General features: G+C 43.3%; 1 protein-coding gene across 3 annotated transcripts; it reads left to right on the top strand.

Annotated features, from left to right (window-relative positions):
- Window positions 1-6,363: 6,363 nt before the first annotated feature.
- Window positions 6,364-14,192, top strand: hsd17b7 (hydroxysteroid (17-beta) dehydrogenase 7). Of its 3 annotated transcripts, none has more exon segments than NM_001292109.1 (9): window positions 6,389-6,610; window positions 8,124-8,327; window positions 9,123-9,215; window positions 9,318-9,432; window positions 10,016-10,210; window positions 10,649-10,753; window positions 10,852-10,908; window positions 11,572-11,670; window positions 12,329-12,892. In NM_001292109.1, coding segments are annotated over 9 exon segments (1,035 nt in total). In that variant the 5' UTR covers window positions 6,389-6,545; the 3' UTR covers window positions 12,431-12,892.
- The last annotated feature ends 3,045 nt before the right edge of the window (window positions 14,193-17,237 follow it).

Below are 17,237 nucleotides of genomic sequence, written 5' to 3'. Positions count from 1 at the left end.
AATATAAGTACATTTTTGTAGCATTTTAATTGTTTTATCCTAGCACAAACACCTGATGTGTGTGAAATATTCAGCCTTTGAAAACCCCATGATTAGTTTTATGAAACCTCTGTTTGTATATAATTCACCAGTGGTAGTGCATTGGAAAAATAAGCAACAATGATAATAATAATAATAATCCTTGCATTTGGTATAGCACCTTATCGGGTTGGAAGGACACATCAAAGCGCTTCACGGGAATTACTATCAAGTGGAGTGACTGTATTTGTAAGCAAACACAGCAGCACAATTGCGTACAGCAATATCCCACGAACAGCTATGAAATAAATGACCAATTGTATTGGGGGGATCGTTGGCCCGAGCAACAACTTATTGTAAATAGCATCCTTCATGCAGAAGGATACTGTCTCGGAGCTCTAAATACACTTGAACCAATAAATTGTTACAAAGAGAAAATTGGCTTCACAGAGTGGCAAATAAACAATCTGTGTGGCAATTGACAGCCCCACTGGAGTCTACAGCAGAGAAAATCCGGACAGTGGTTACAGAACAAAAGATAATGCATCTGCTGAATATTTTTCACTGGAGCTCAGAAGGTTAAGGGATGTCTTAATAAGTCTTCAAGATTATGAAGGGATTAGAAACCATTTATTTGCACAACGGGTGGTTGGATTGTGAATCATCTGCAAACAAACAGTGGTTGAAGCAGTCCATAATTTCTCTTAAAAAGATCTTTTTTGTGTGGCTCAGTAGGTAGTAGGTAGCACTCTCACCTCTGAGTCAGAAGGGTTGCAGGTTCGAGCCCTACGGTGCTTAGAACTCACATAGTCTAGGCAGACACTCCAACAGCAGTATTGGAGATGTTGGAGGTGCCATCCTTTGGATGAGACATTAAACCAAGGTCCCATCTAAGCAGTGCATATCACTCAGGCATTCCAAATAATTCAGATTGGACCCAGATTATGTAAATACACACAGCTTGTTTGAATCTCTGAAGCAGTTCAGTACCTATCTGAGTTTCATTAAAATACCTGTAGCATTTGGTCGTGCTAAAAGTATGCAGCGTTTTACATGCAGAAAACCAAACATTTTATATGGAAAAGTACAGTCGTTATATCAGCGGGATTCCCATCAACTTCAAATTTAAGTCATTTATTCCAATTTAAATACCTTGTACTTAATTCTCTGGGAAACAAGTCAAATTTCAAGGGATAGAAATTATGAAACAGATGAGGGAACAATGGAAAAGAACAGAGGCTGCATATGCTGTATCTTTGATGGTAGAGTTAAAAGGAAGGTGACCATAGGCAAGTTAATAGAGGTTCACTTTTAGGCAGTTTGGGAATACATATAAATAAGGGCCGAGACAGAAAGGTTGAGAGAGGGAGTTCCAGAGGTAGGGACATAGTGGCTGAAGACTCAGTCAGTAATTGTGGGGTGGAGGGAATGAGGAATGTGCAGCAGTCCCCTTAGTTTGCAGATTGGAGGATGCGAGCAGAAGAGTGAAGCTTGAGTAGATCACAGAGATAGAGTGATACGATGGTTGAAAGGGGACTGGTAGGTGAGGGTTAGGATCTTGAAGTCACTCCGCTGGAAGATAAGGAGACAATGAGGACTGCGGTGATGGGCATGCAAAGTTTAGTGTGGGTGGGCATACATTCAGCTGAGTTGTGGATGAGCTGCAACCTGCAAGCTTAACTTGTATCTTCTTGTTCCTTTGTCTCGATGCATCAAAGGTATACAGTGCTGAATTTATTTTCTCTATCCCATTTAAAATCTTATATACAGTACCTTCGTAATAAAGCCCCTCTGAGAATCTTATGTGTCTCACAGTTGCTCATAGCCTGGGCCAGTACTGCATCTCCAGTACTGGGCTTAGCCTCCTTCAAGTCCCGCCTCAAGACCCTCCTCTTCAACCATGCCATCAGCCAACCCCCTTCCCCTCCCCTCCCTTCTCCACCCCTGACCCCAGCTCGGGTCTGAAATGCTGAACACTGTCCAGCGCTTTGGGATGTCCTCCCGACGTGAAAGGCGCTATACAAATGTAATCTTGTTGTTGTTGTTCGGATAGAGAAATGAATGCACTCAACAGCTGTTATGAGCTGTTGCGAGAGGTTATTCCAGAACTGAGAGGTTGTACCTATCAGGAAATGCTGAATATGCTTGGACTCTCTTCTATTGAAAAGAGGAGGGTAAGGGGTGACCCGATAGAGGTCTTTAAAATTACGAAAGGTGTTGATAGTGTAGACATAGGAAAGATGTTTCCACTTGTGGGGGAGACCAAAACCAAGGGCCATCAATATAAAATAGTCACAAATTGATCAAATAGGGAAGTTAGAAGAAATTTCTTCACACAAAGAGTAGTGGGTCTGTGGAACATGCTACCACAAGGAGTTGTTGAGGCAAATAGCATAGATGTATTTAAGGGAAAGCTAGATATGTACATGAGGGAGAAAGGAATAGAAGGTTAAGTCGAGGGGAGCCGCTCAGCTGCCTTTGCCACTGCATCTGCTATACCCTCTCCATCTCCTCCTCTCACCCCCGGCCCTTACCTATCCCTTCCTCCACACCTTTGAACCTGTCTCCCCCTCCTCTCTCATCACCACCATAACTCTTATGAAACCCATCACTTGCTCCCTCGATCCCATGCCTCCCCTCTCCTTACCTCCCAGCTCCACCTCCTTGCTCCTCTACTCACTGACATTGTTAACCTCTCCCTATCCTCTGGTACTGTTTCCACCCCTTTAAAAACCGCTGTCATCACTCCTATCCTTAAAAAACCCTCCCTGGACCCTTCTCCACTCTCTAAATACCGCCCCATCTCCAACCTCCCCTTCCTCTCCAAGGTCCTGGAACAAGTTGCTGCTTCTCAGCTTCGCTCCTTCCTCTCCCACCATTCCCTTCTCGAACCTCTCCTATTGGGCTTACGTGCCGCCCACAGCACAGAAACAGCCCTGGTCAAAGTGACAAATGATATTCTGTCCATCTGCGAACAGGACTCCCTTTGTCTCCTTGTCCTCCTTGACCTCTCTGCTGCTTTCGACAACTCTATCCTCATCCACCGCCTCTCCTCTCACCTCAACCTCCACGGTGCTGTCCTTGATTGGTTCAGATCGTACCTCTCACACCGCCTGCACTTCATCTCCACAAACGGCTTCTCCTCTAGCCCCCGGACCGCCTCGTGCTGCGTTCCTCGGAGCTCTGTCCTTGGTCCCCTCCTCTTCAATATCTACATTGAAGATGACAACCTCTTGGTGACATCATCCACAGACATGGGGTCAACTTCCACATGTATGAGGATGACACCCAACTCTACCTCTCTGCCTCCACGCTCGACTCCAGGACTGCTGCTGTGATGACAGAATGTCTGTCAGACATCACGTCCCGGATGAGAGCTAACTTTCTTCAGTTGAACCTCAACAAGACCGAGACTCTCCTGATTGGCTCCCGTCAGCGCCTCCTCACCTCAGGTGCTGACAGTATCACCATCCATGGTTGCACACTCCACCTTGCTAAGCCAGTCCGGAACCTCGGGGTCTTGTTTGACCCTCAACTATCCTTTCGACCCCACATCTGCGCCATGACCCGATCTGCCTTCCCCCACCTCCGCAACGTCGCCCGGCTCCGACACTGTCTCACAGCGCAGGCCGCCGAAACCCTCATACACGCCTTCATTACATCGAGGCTCGACTATGAAAACTCACTGCTTGTCGGCCTCCCCAACTCCTCCCTCCACAGGCTGCAGATCATCCGGAACTCTGCAGCCCGTGTCCTCTCCCGCACCAGGCTCTGCGACCCTATCACCCCCATCCTCGCCCAACTCCACTGGCTGCCCATCACACAGTGGTTGAAGATCCTGGTCCTCACCTTCAAAGCCCTCCATGGTCTTGCTCCCCCCTATCTCTCCAACCTCCTAACCTCCTACTATTCTCCTCGCTCCCTCCGCTCAGCGGGCTCCGGTCTGCTTCGCGTCCCCCGCCTCGCTCGCCCCACTATTAGCGGGCGGGTCTTCCGCCACTCTGCCCCCACCCTCTAGAACTCCATCCCGCAGTCCCTCCATCTCGCCCCCTCCCTCGCCACCTTCAAGACCCACCTCCAGACCCTCCTCTTCGACCGTGCTTTCGATCTCCCTGCTTCCCCCCCCCCGCCCCGCCCCAACCCCCGCCCCCCCCACCCGCCCCGCCCGCCGTCCTTCACCACCCCGACCCCCCAGCTCGGGTCCGTAACTCTGTCTGTCCCGCGCCTTGGGACGTCCTCCCGACGCGAAAGGCGCTTTACAAATGTAATGTCGTTGTCGTTGTCGTGGTTGTTGTTGTTGTTGCTGTCGTTGTGCTTTGAAGGCTTAGTTGAGGGCAGGAGGAGGCTCACGTGGAGCGTAAAGACCGGCACAGACCAGTTGAGCCGAACGGCCGGTTTCCGCGCCGCCTCCTCTCAGGGATCCCTAACGTCACATCACCGCGACCAGCGCACGGGGAAGATAATATTTTCCGCCGCGTTTCTACTCAAAAAGACAAGTGAGTGCAAAGCGTATTGTTTTACCGTGTGTTTTTTTTGGGGGGGGTGTGGGGGGGGTGGTGGGGGAGGTATCATTATGAGTATGAGTAGCGGATTATCTTATTGCTCTTCTGACGGGTTCGTGCACTGGCGAACGATTGGCCCCACAGGGGCACTCCTGAGGCTTTCACACTCGGGTTGGAAGCTCAGTCCCACATCGCTGAGAGGTGCGGCTGCGTTTCGAAATCGCGCGACCGCCGATGTTTTTTTTTTGTTTTAAAAAAGGCCGAAGCGGCGACCCGTAGATGATCGGCTCAGGCGGAGTGGCGTGAGGGGGCGGGGCCTGGGCCTGGGGGCGGGGCCTGCGGGAGAGCGAGGGAGAGACAGTGATGGTGATAGAAAGAAAGAGTGAGCAAAAGAGTGATAGAGAGAGACAGAGAGAGTGTCATAGGGAGAGAGAGGGGGTGAGTGTGACAGACAGAGAGAGAGTGAGTGTGACAGACAGACAGAGAGAGAGTGAGTGTGACAGACAGACAGACAGACAGACAGAGAGAGAGGGTGAGTGTGACAGACAGACAGAGAGAGAGTGAGTGTGACAGACAGAGAGAGTGAGTGTGACAGACAGACAGAGAGAGAGTGAGTGTGACAGACAGAGAGAGTGAGTGTGACAGACAGACAGAGAGAGAGTGAGTGTGACAGACAGACAGAGAGAGAGGGTGAGTGTGACAGACAGACAGAGAGAGAGTGAGTGTGACAGACAGACAGACAGAGAGAGAGAGGGTGAGTGTGACAGACAGAGAGAGAGTGAGTGTGACAGACAGACAGACAGAGAGAGGGTGAGTGTGACAGACAGACAGACAGACAGACAGAGAGAGAGTGAGTGTGACAGACAGACAGACAGAGAGAGAGAGGGTGAGTGTGACAGACATAGAGAGGGTGAGTGTGACAGACAGACAGAGAGAGGGTGAGTGTGACAGACAGACAGAGAGAGGGTGAGACAGACAGAGAGAGGGTGAGTGTGACAGACAGACAGAGAGAGAGTGAGTGTGACAGACAGACAGACAGAGAGAGAGAAGGTGAGTGTGACAGACATAGAGAGGGTGAGTGTGACAGACAGACAGAGAGAGGGTGAGTGTGACAGACAGACAGAGAGAGAGTGAGTGTGACAGACAGACAGAGAGAGGGTGAGTGTGACAGACAGAGAGAGGGTGAGTGTGACAGACAGAGAGAGGGTGAGTGTGACAGACAGTCAGAGAGAGGGTGAGTGTGACAGACAGACAGAGAAAGAGGGTGAGTGTGGCAGACAGACAGACAGACAGACAGAGAGAGAGAAGGTGAGTGTGACAGACATAGAGAGGGTGAGTGTGACAGACAGACAGAGAGAGGGTGAGTGTGACAGACAGACAGAGAGAGAGTGAGTGTGACAGACAGACAGAGAGAGGGTGAGTGTGACAGACAGAGAGAGGGTGAGTGTGACAGACAGAGAGAGGGTGAGTGTGACAGACAGTCAGAGAGAGGGTGAGTGTGACAGACAGACAGAGAAAGAGGGTGAGTGTGGCAGACAGACAGACAGACAGACAGAGGGTGGGGGAGACTGAGAGAGGTAGAGTATGTGGTAGAGAGTGAGTGACAGTGAGAGAGACAGAAGGAGAGGGACAAACACTGACAGACAGAGAGTGTGACACTCAGAGAGAAAGAGATCAAATGTGACCGTGAGACAAACAGAGAGATAAACACAATCATACTGAGACTGAGAGAGAGACAGTGACCCCGAGACTGAGAGAGAGAGAGACAGTGACCCAGAGACTGAGAGAGACAGTGACCCAGACATTGAGAGAGACAGTGACCCAGAGACTGAGAGAGAGACAGTGACCCAGACACTGAGAGAGAGAGACAGTGACCCAGAGACTGACAGGGAGACAGTGACCCAGAGACTGAGAGACAGTGACACAGACAGTTGCTGTGCTCAGGGAAAAGTGACACCCCATCTGTAACAGTACAAGTGAGACTGAGCAGAGATTCCTGCCACCACCTCCTTCAAATCCTAAGCGATGGCGGATCCCAGCACCTTGGCAACGATCACCCGGAAGGTTGTTCTCGTAACCGGAGCCAACAGGTGACTTTAGAGACAGGGTGTGGTGCAGGTAATGTCCCAGGTCCCTGGGTCACTGCACATTCAAGCTTCATGTCCATTCCAATGTCCGGGGAGCAAGATGGTCGATGGCTGAAGTGGGTATTGTGGAAGGATGAGGTCAAATGGGCAGAAAGGATCTTCTTCATCCCAATGCTCCTGTTTGGAAGAACCTAATATGCTTTCAGTGAAGAACTAGAGATATAATAAAGGAGTAATTTGCAGGGGTACGGGGAAAGAGGTAAACGGGACTGAAAGGATCGCTTCTTACAAGAGCCAACACACACATGATGGGCTGAGTGGCCTTCTTCTGCGCTGTAAATTCCTATGGTTCTATGGATCTCACACCTGGTTTGACCTGCCTTTCAGATACTTGCTTTTCCTCTTTTACATCTCCACCATTGCCCATTGGTGGGGGTTGGTGGGGGTATTTCAGAATTCCAGAGTTCAGTTAATTTTTCGGGCATCTTGTTAATTTCAGTCCTGTTGTGAAAAAAAGCTAAAGTTTTAAGAGTGTTGTTTTAGACTTTGTTTCTCTAATGTATCTCCTGATTCAGAGTTTACAGGGCCAAAGCGATTGTTTGTTCTCAAAGTCCATTGAGAATGAAAAAAAAACACATTTTGTTTGTGGTTTACAAGGTAACCACACAAAGGAGAGATGTAAGGCTGTCCTTACACTGCAGACTGTACAGTGTTTCATTTTAAATACAAATATTGTGGTTCAAAAGTATTTTAAATAAAAATGCTGTAGTTCCAAGTGTGAACTGTTTGCCCTTTGGGAGATGTAGATGCTTAAAAAATCATTTGTAAGAAAAATTTTGATTTCAGATGTTTAAACTCTGCCTCTTGAGAGCGCTTGCACTCTCACACAATTACTTTGCTATAATAAAATATCTTCATAGTAGAAACTGTACGTTTCATTTCCACCGAAAAAAGCTACCTTTGCGGTTCAACACGATTCCTTCTGGATGCACAGCCCCTGTGAGTCTGTCTGCAACTGGGTTCTTCTTTATTATAGAAGTGATATTAAGCAACATTGGGAACAAATCAATGGCACTGAGCAATTCTGTCGTTTTTTTTCATTTCCCAAGAAAATTGAACACAGAAAAATACAAGAGCATTGCTGATGTTATAATCAAACAGTAATGATAACTGAAGATATCTTACTACTTTTTAAAAAATTCTCCCCCATTTCAACCTTTGTGCCACCACGCAGTTTTCACCACAAAGAGGGAGACGGGGAAGACACTCAGGTGTATAACATTAATTTAATATTATTAATTTAATACCCAAAATTGGGCTGTGTGCGAATGAACTGGGAAAAGCAATTCAATTTCAGTGACAGTCAGTTGTTGAGATCCAAATTCATCAATTTCATCAACAGCTCCCTCTCCCTCTTGTGTGTTTCCGTTAGTTGAAAACGAATTGTACAAGTACCCTTGTTTGTTCATTTTTATCATCTTGCAGCCAGCAACCCTTTATTTTACCTCTTTCCCAGCGGCATTGGCCTGGCTCTTTGTGAGCGCCTGCTGGCCGAGGATGGAGAGATACACTTGTGCTTGGCCTGTCGGAACATGCAGCGAGCGGAGGCTGCCAAGGCAGCGCTTCTCCTGTCACATCCTGGCTCTGACATTAACCTGCTGAGGGTGGATGTCGGGAATATAAAATCCGTGATCGAAGCAGCGCAGGAGATAATGCAGAGGTATGGGGCAATGTGATTGTTAATGCAGAGTGAGGTGGAAATTCAGTGACAGCAAAATGCATTTCAAGTGACCACCAACCCAACAAATGAATCTGACAAAGTGTTTGCCATGATGTAACCAATAATTTCCTACCTTTTTCCCTATTGATATATGCTATATATTTCACTCTGAGTCCCCAGCCTCCTCACGTGATGTACAGTTCCATGAGCACTGTTTACCCTATAATCCTCTCCTCTGCGGGCCATTTTTGTGTTGCACTTACTAGGATCTCAATTAATATTCCCAAACTGATTTCAGGCAACAATTGTCAGTCATAGAGTAGTCCTTCAGTCTGGATTGCAATCAGATGCAGATCCTAGAGTTGAAAGGCCGTAGTTCTGAAGAACAGCACCAGCAAGTCCTTAATTTACTATTAACATTAAAGTAGTTTATTTGTAGCCCACTTGCTGAAAGGTAAGATTGCATGATTGCACTGTACGTAAACTCAGAAAGTCAGACATTTTTCACTCAATCACATGCTTATTGTAGGCTCATAGTGGCGTAGCTGTTAGAAGACACTTGGATCCATTCACTTCCCTGTTAATCCAGGTTTGAATCTCTTGACATTGAGATCTGCTTGTCCCATTGTCTTGTGTGATCATCAGAGGATCCAAAGTGTCATTGCAATCTGCTTTAGTCTTGTATTTGTTTCGTGCCTATGTAAAAATCCAATAGCAAAGAAAACGACTCGTCAGTTCATGAACACTGAACCCAAATTGCCTTTCATTAATTTGAAGTGCTTTGTATTGATGCAGGTATCAGCGTTTGGATTATCTGTACCTGAATGCTGGGATTATGCCCAATCCTCGCATCAATTTGAAAGCCTTCATCAATGGTCTGTTTTCCAGGTAAAGTACTAACAGTGTTCAGAAGCACTTGCTGAAGTGACTTTCCACATTGATAAGGAAATCTGTGCATTTTCCATTATGACTGAGTTTTTGTCTTAACAGCAAAGTTATCAGTATGTTTGCCACAGGGGAAGGATTACTTACCCAGGAAGACTGGGTCACAGATGATGGACTGCAGCAGGTCTTCATGACCAACGTCTTTGGACATTTTTTGCTGGTACGAATGCATTCATTTTGAACTCTGTCTACATTCATGTCAGAAGAGCAGTGACCATATGTCATCTCTGAATGAGATGTGTTTCACTTCCAGTGACTTATTTGGTTAAAGCTTTTTAACCCAGACACCCTGCTGGAATTACAACTAATCTGTCAAACCATCCAGTCCGTACTGATTTAACGGCATTATTTTGACATTTTCCACATTCTTCACAAAATTGCTCCTTGAATTGGAATAATAGCACCCTATTAATCTACCGTCCCAATGACCTGGATTTTCCAGTTTACCGTTTGCCATTCCTTTCCTAAAGTGCTTTAGTCATTATTGGGTCTGGTTTGCCCAGTGTAGCCATCACCTTCAGAGCTGCACTCAAGGGGCAATTCTTTCTGTATGAACCCAGAAATAGGAGAAAGTCTATATGTTGTGTACTGAAGGTGTGAGATCCATGCTTTGGCGCCTGTTCTAAGGAAGAATGGGGTAAAGCAAAAGGTCTTGTGAGTAACATATGGTGGGAAGAAGGTAAAACAATATAAAAGTTAAGAAAATATATTTCATGTTTTGGACTCAAATGTTTCTTTTCTAGATACGTGGCCTAGAACCTTTATTGGGTCAGCCTGGGTGTCCGTCGCAAGTAATTTGGACATCTTCCAACAACGCAAGGAAATCTGCCTTCAGTCTAACTGACTACCAGCATGGTCATGGCCAGGAATCCTACAGTTCATCCAAATATGCAACTGATCTGCTCAGTGTAGCCTTGAACAAACACTACAATAGCCAGGTGAGCTCAGTAGCCTTTGTCATAGATCACAGGCCAATCACTTCTACTTCTAAAGAGCTGGTACCTTCCATTGAATGTGAAGTGTTTAGGTAGTTGCTGGTATGAATGCGTTAATTTTGAACTCTGTTTACTTTCATGTCGGAAGAGCAGTGACCATTGGTAGTTGGCTGCTTCACCTAAATACCTGAAAAAATGGTTCCCAGAAAAATCTAAAAGGCACAACTAAATCGATAAACCCACCCCAAGCACACGTGATCTGAAACATTGGAAGTTGAATGGGATAGGTGAATAAATGCCCTGTAGAAAGACTTACTGGCTTCTTATTATTGATTTGCATCTCTAACAATGAAATGTTTCTAAACCTGTTTGAGTATCTAGAAACTAGAAGTGTAGACTGTAATTTCATGTTCTAAATATAAAATGTCTGCATTGTTTCAGGGCCTGTTTTCCAGTGTGATATGTCCAGGCCTCGTGTTGACTAATTTGACCTACGGCATCCTACATCCATTCATCTGGACTTTACTTATGCCCATTATGTGGCTGGTGAGTAGAATTTCTGTCTATATTCAAATTCTATGCCACAAATGCAGTTTCCAGCGCTAATTTGAGTCACGTTTCTGTTGCTTATATTTGCATTCTAGATTCGAGTCTTCACAAACTCATTCACCCTCAATACCCAGAATGGAACAGAGGCACTGGTATGTAGAAAACGGCAGCATTGGTAATGGTAAAAAAACTGTATGCACCAACCACTGTGTTTTACATGAGCCAATACTTTGAAGGATGTTATTCAGCTGAATCATCCTGTGGCTCAGTTCGTATAAAACCTGGAAGGTTCCTGGTTCAATTCTCCCATCTGTGCCGTTGGGCAGCATGGAGAAGGGAATCGACTTCTCAAATCTGGTCGAATTTCAATGTCTTTGGGATGTCCTTCCGACATAAAAAGTACTTTACATAAATGGAACTTGTTATTGTTTATAGTCATTTTTCAGATTTCAGGTATGGGATATCGAGGCAGAAATTATGAGAGGCTGAACAACAATATAAACATTATCTCCATGCCTCACAGAGTGGTTCAGGCTGTCAATTTAGCATCATTAGATCTCCTCATGAACATGGTTTGGGAACCCAGAGAAGAAGCTTGTCACAGAGCAAGCTGGTAGTTCATTGTGCTTTCTCTATTTGAAAGGGAGTTTTAAGCATTGAATGTTTATCTCAGTTTGTGATGTACTCTCGGAGGAAGAGGAGTTCATGACCTGCTGACGGAAGTACCACATTTCAAAGTTTTCACTTTCTTTGATGTAAGATAAAAGATTCTCAATAATCCTGTCATTTCTAATCTTTTTTTTTCTCTTTTGTAGGTTTGGTTGTTCAAACAGAAACCAGAGTCATTGGACCCCTTGGTGAAGTACCACAGCTGCACATCTGGATTCGGGAATAATTATGTAGTCCCAAGGAAGGTTAGATGGCACTTTATGTTCCACTAGAGGAATACAGTGAAGATCCTCATTGTTATTTATAAATTTTTATTGCATCTTTTATAATAAAAATTAACTTCATATTGAATAGTTTCAGCATCTTGGGACGTCCTCACGACATGAAAGGCGCTATACAAATGTAATCTTGTTGCTGTTGAATAAAGCCACACATGGAATTCTCTTGCAATATCAATTTATTTGAAGGCTTGTCCATGTGGAACCGGCACTAATTATTAGTTTACTTATTCTTTCTGCCAAAGCATACGTTTTTCAGATATTTCTTTAAGCAGATATTTCTTTACACCAGCACAAAGCCCCGAAGTGTCTGCCTTCAAGAGTTTTTTTGGGGGAAAAATATCCCCCCTCCTCTTGAGCAAATTAACAGCTAGTCCATTTGCAGTTCTGTAACCTTCATAGCATTTCTGAGACTTTTTCGTATCTGTGAAATGGTCACAAGGCCATGGGTAATGTGAAAAGAAACAACGAAATAAGAAGCAGTAGATTACCTGTTATTTAATCTGTACTGTACCGTTGTAATTTTACTTGACCTCAGTAAAACACTGTCCTAAACATTATCGAAATCCATTGCAACTGACTATTTGTTTGCACTGTTTTGACAATGATTTGTTCTCTTCTTTAGATGGACCTTGACATTGAAACAGCTGAAGCATTTTATAAGAAATTGTTAGAACTGGAACAAAACACGAAGAAAAATGATGGCGTGACTGAAAACTACAGATAGCTTATTAAAATACAATATCAATAGTTTATTCAACAAGCTCTCTTTGTGAAACATACTGTTGCAAAGCTGAAGTTTATCTTAAGATGACATTACATATGTCTAAGCACTGGTATAAACTTTTTGACTCTGGGATCAATTTTCCCTTGATTTAAAAATAGCTAAAATATTTCAAGATAAAAGAGTATTTTATTGTAAAGCTTTATTGCTGTTAGTAGGTAGCATTATTCCACTGCAGTGGCAGAATTGCTGTACATAAGTGCTATTGAGATTTATTTCTCAGTAACAAATCATGTTTTACTATATGTCTCAACCACATTCTTGGGATGAGATCAGTTTGTCCTGTACTTGTCTGTGAGATGACTATTGATTCAGCATCTCCAATCAAGTGCTTTCTTGTGGATTTTAGATGTTGCAAACTAAAATGTACAAATAGACTAAACCTCATAAATGCATGTAAACTTTCCTTATGCTGGAAGCGTGTTTTCAGTATTCATGGTGCACCAAAGTATAACAAACTTTAAATTCCACTGTGTTTGTGGATAGTCTCCGGTGACCCACACAAAGAGAGGAGATAAACAGACAGTTCTCTCCTAACCCATATTAACACGGGTCAATCTTTTATAATGATTATGTTATAAAATGTAAATAATTTACCTTGTTGAGTCCACCTATATGTGTAGTCTTTAGAGGTGGGCGGCAGACGGGGAGTAGCTGAACGATGGTCAAAGGGATTATCCTTTGTTTTTTCTGAAGTATTTTACTTCAGGTTGTCTACCGGGTTAGTCAATTTATTTCCAGCAGATTGACGATCGCAGCCAAATGTGCTCTTTCTACATCAAGTCAACAGGAGGAGCCCTAAATTTTCTCTTACCTAACCCAAGGTATAGGGTAAATTATCTTGCTCCCTACTGCCTCCCCGGCTGTAATGGATTTGCAGAGTGCTCGTGCTTGTAGTTTATTATTTTAAAAGGTTTGGTGAACAATTCCAACTTCTTTTCAGTGTAGATCAAATTCAATAACTCTGAATTTGGCCTCACTTGGCAGCTGCACATTACACATTAATTTCAAGGACGTCAAATCACAGGCGTTTTTTCTCTTATACACTGAAGTTAATGTGTTGAGAAATTAGGACAACAAATCATTGGTGCTCAGTAACTTCAATTGTTTCGGCAGTAAGACTAAACCATGTTGTAAACATCAGGAAACGATTGCACAAAGAAGCAGAGTTGGACGAGCTTTGTTGTACAAAACACATCCTAACTACCATTTCATTTGCTGTAATTTGATTCCCTTTCAGCAATTTACTAATCTGGTTTAACTGTAATTTATTTCAGACTAAATAAAGCAAATGCAGCAACGTTTTTATTTAGAAATACACTATTGAATACTACAGTTCATTCTACAGTCAATCCTGTGAAGCACTTTAAGAGGTTTTGACGAGTGTACAAAAACACCACGTCAATTGCAAGGATTATTATTCTAGCCAAATAGGAACAGCTCCAGGCTGTATATCTTTCACATAACAGGTGTCATCAAAGTGTTGGAGGAAGGAAGCAGTCCAAAAACGAGAGTGTCTGCAAAGCAGTAAAACTAGTATTATTTTGTGATTGATAGTAAAATGTCTTTCTTCATTCCATTAAAGACAGCTTCCCCGATCCTGTTATGTTTTGCTCCTGCTCCCTTCCTGGTTGAGGGAGAATATTTCTTACTACAGTAATAAAAGTAACATTTTCCAACATAATGAAAGTGAAACCACTGTAAATGTAGAAGAAGGATGACACATTTTTTTCATCGCTCAATATTCCCTAGTCTCCTGAACGTTGACTAGTGCTGTGGTTGAAATCAACAGATGCTGTGTTGTTGAAATGAATGGTCTAGTGCTGTTGTTGAAATGAGAAGACGCACTCTCTAATATCTTACCCAAGTAAGGTACATTGCTAATGTGTGAGCCTAGATAATGATTGTTGGCAGACTACTGATATGTGCAATACATCATTAATTATTTGTGAGTGGACATTGTTTTCAGCATCACGTCTGCAGTTTTAACAGAACAGTTCTGACATAAGACAACAATTACGAGTTGGACTGAATGACATCTTTCATTATTAACCACGAGTTTCCTTATCTTAAAATAACAGTACTGATGAGAACCAAGACAAGCACAATAATAATAGTTATCCAGAATATTAAAGCAATGGCATAATAGTGGTCGCATAACCCTCTTATGGAGCAAGATGTGAACTGGGATCTTACGTATTGGATGAATCTTTGATGTAAAGTTGACACGTTTCTAAAAAGCCCAGTCCTTTTTACATAAGGATTATTAATCCCTTCTTTGATCCTCAACGTGAACTGTTGAATTTTAGTCTTGTTTAAATGCTTACTATTTTCGGTGTTTGTTAGATTTGATGGATTTACAGCTTGTTCTTGGGAAATACGGTTGACAGAGTGAATGTCAGAGGAGACTTGTGAGATCCATGTTGTTACACTGTGACAAATTGGACACCTTGGTGCTCCCAAAGAACCATCTGAATCCTTCACCACCTGAAATAAACCATTGAGCCATTTACACAATGAAAATACCCTTGACAATAATGTTTTATTTCTATGTAAATATTACATTAATAAAACAATTCATACCCAACATTGAGTATCATGTGGATCTTTGTTCTTGCAAGTTTGATAGGAGTTCACACCTAAATAAATGAGGTAAATTGATAACATATTCTCATTCCTGTAAGAGCAGAACACAATACAATTACCAAATGCTTGCAACATTAGTTACAGGCCACAGAGAAATAATATGTCACCAATTTCAGAGAAGTCACTGCCAAATTCTGTTACCAATACAAATGCGACAAGCGGGTAGGAAGGAAAAAGAGTACTGTGTTATTAAGTTTATCTTAGAAAATGTGTGCAGGTTAACTGCATCTCCTTGAACAGTAGAAGTTGTATTAGATGCTGCACACTGAAAAGACATGGCACAAACAAATCTACAGTTAGCTTTGTGCTAGAAAGAAAACCCGTGGTCTTTTAGTGGGAAATTAGTGGGAAAATTATTTTGTAGAAAACATAGATAACATATGGTATCCATTTAGTAACATTGTACTTTATTGCACTAATAATAATAATCCTTGCACTTCGTACACCGCATTATTCAATTTTCAGAAAATCAATTGCTTCACTGAATTTAGTGTAAAGTCGAGTGACTGCGTATCTAGGTGGATGTACTGCACTACTAATTACTGGATCTAAATTTGTTTGCATTTGCATTTGTTATTGATTTACTAAATACACTGAATGATCTATATTAATAATAATTCTAATATTCACATTTGATGAAGCGCATTTCATGTCAGGAGAACGTCTCAAAGTGCTTGCCGGGATATACTATAAAGCATATTTATTTCATTGTTTCTGTCTGCATTCTTTTAAGTATGCAAATGCGAGGAATAGTATAAGTAACAAGGAAAACCGAGAATAAGTAATTTGTAATTTAGGTAAGTATTATGGGATGCTATAATAACTGAAATAAACCTGCTAAATGTCTTGGTATCAAAACGAATGATCTCTTATCTTTGCTAAGAGCATTACTGAAACGTAACTTTATCTTCCTGTTCTTCCAAAACCTCTAATGCAACAACACCAACAACGTCGGGAGGACATCCCAAGGTAAGTCTTATAATATAGGTAAGTCTTAATGGAACGCTATAATAACACAACAACAACTTGCATTTATATAGCACCCTTCACAGGGGGAAACATCCCAGAGCACTTGATATGGCGGGTCTGACCCTGAGCCAGGGGGAGAAGGGGTCTGGTGGGGGAGGTGACCGTAAGCACGATCAAAAAGAAAGGTCTTTAGGCGGGATTTGAAAGTGGGGAGGGAAGGGGGGAAAAGCAACATAAGATCGTGCACCCAGGTAGTCAGTAGAGGAAAGAAGTACTCAATATGGTGCAAGCAATATACCTTCCTTCGATGCGTCTGATCCAATGACTGAGCCGTTCCACTGGTCTCTATTTCGCCTCCTATCACTGAAGCAAGGAACAGCTGATAACGGTGCAGTACTGTCACCAGCCCCAGCTATGTTACTGTCCCGATCCTGGGAGGTTGCGGACTCTGGGACCGATGTTATCTCCTGATTATCTTCAGATAGGATCACAGGCCTGTGGGATGCTGATGGCACAGCCGTTGATACAGTAGCTGGGCCACAACAGGGAACATTAGCTGAAGCTGACAACCTGTTGCTATGAAAACCAGCCGGTGTGTAACGATTATCCAAAACAAAGCATGTCTCTTCCGTGTGCAGGAAATGCACGCTCCTCTTTCTTCCATCATTCTTTACTGCCTCAAAGTCATCCTTGCAGCTTGTAGTCTTAGGTAATGGAAATATCTTGGATCGGCAGTTCCCGGGGTTCATGCCTGTAATGATAACAGCAACAAATTACATTTGTATAGCACCTTACACACGGGAATGTAAAACTATCATCACTGACGTTCGGGATCAAAAAGCTTTTTGTATTAATGCCCCTGCACCTCTCTGCTTACGACTCCTATGAGTCAAGATCAAAATTGATCCGTCTAAATTGCCCGATTTCCATTTCCTCAAATTCCATTCAAGAACCAGAAAGATTCCGTTTACATAAACAGGGGAAATATGTGCAGCGTCGCCCTTCTTTCAGCATCAGCCCTGAGCCAAACGAATCATGAAATGTTAATGGCAGCCCTCCGTCTGGTTGTTAATACACAAACACTTCTCACATTACTGATAAATAAAGAAAACTAATAGTTTTCTCCCCCCCACAA

The sequence above is a fragment of the Callorhinchus milii genome, unplaced genomic scaffold (assembly GCF_018977255.1).
Source record: "Callorhinchus milii isolate IMCB2004 unplaced genomic scaffold, IMCB_Cmil_1.0 Scaffold5, whole genome shotgun sequence".
NCBI lineage: Eukaryota > Metazoa > Chordata > Chondrichthyes > Chimaeriformes > Callorhinchidae > Callorhinchus > Callorhinchus milii.
The sequence above is the reverse complement of the archived record's forward strand: the minus strand, read 5'-3'. Positions and strand labels throughout refer to the sequence as shown.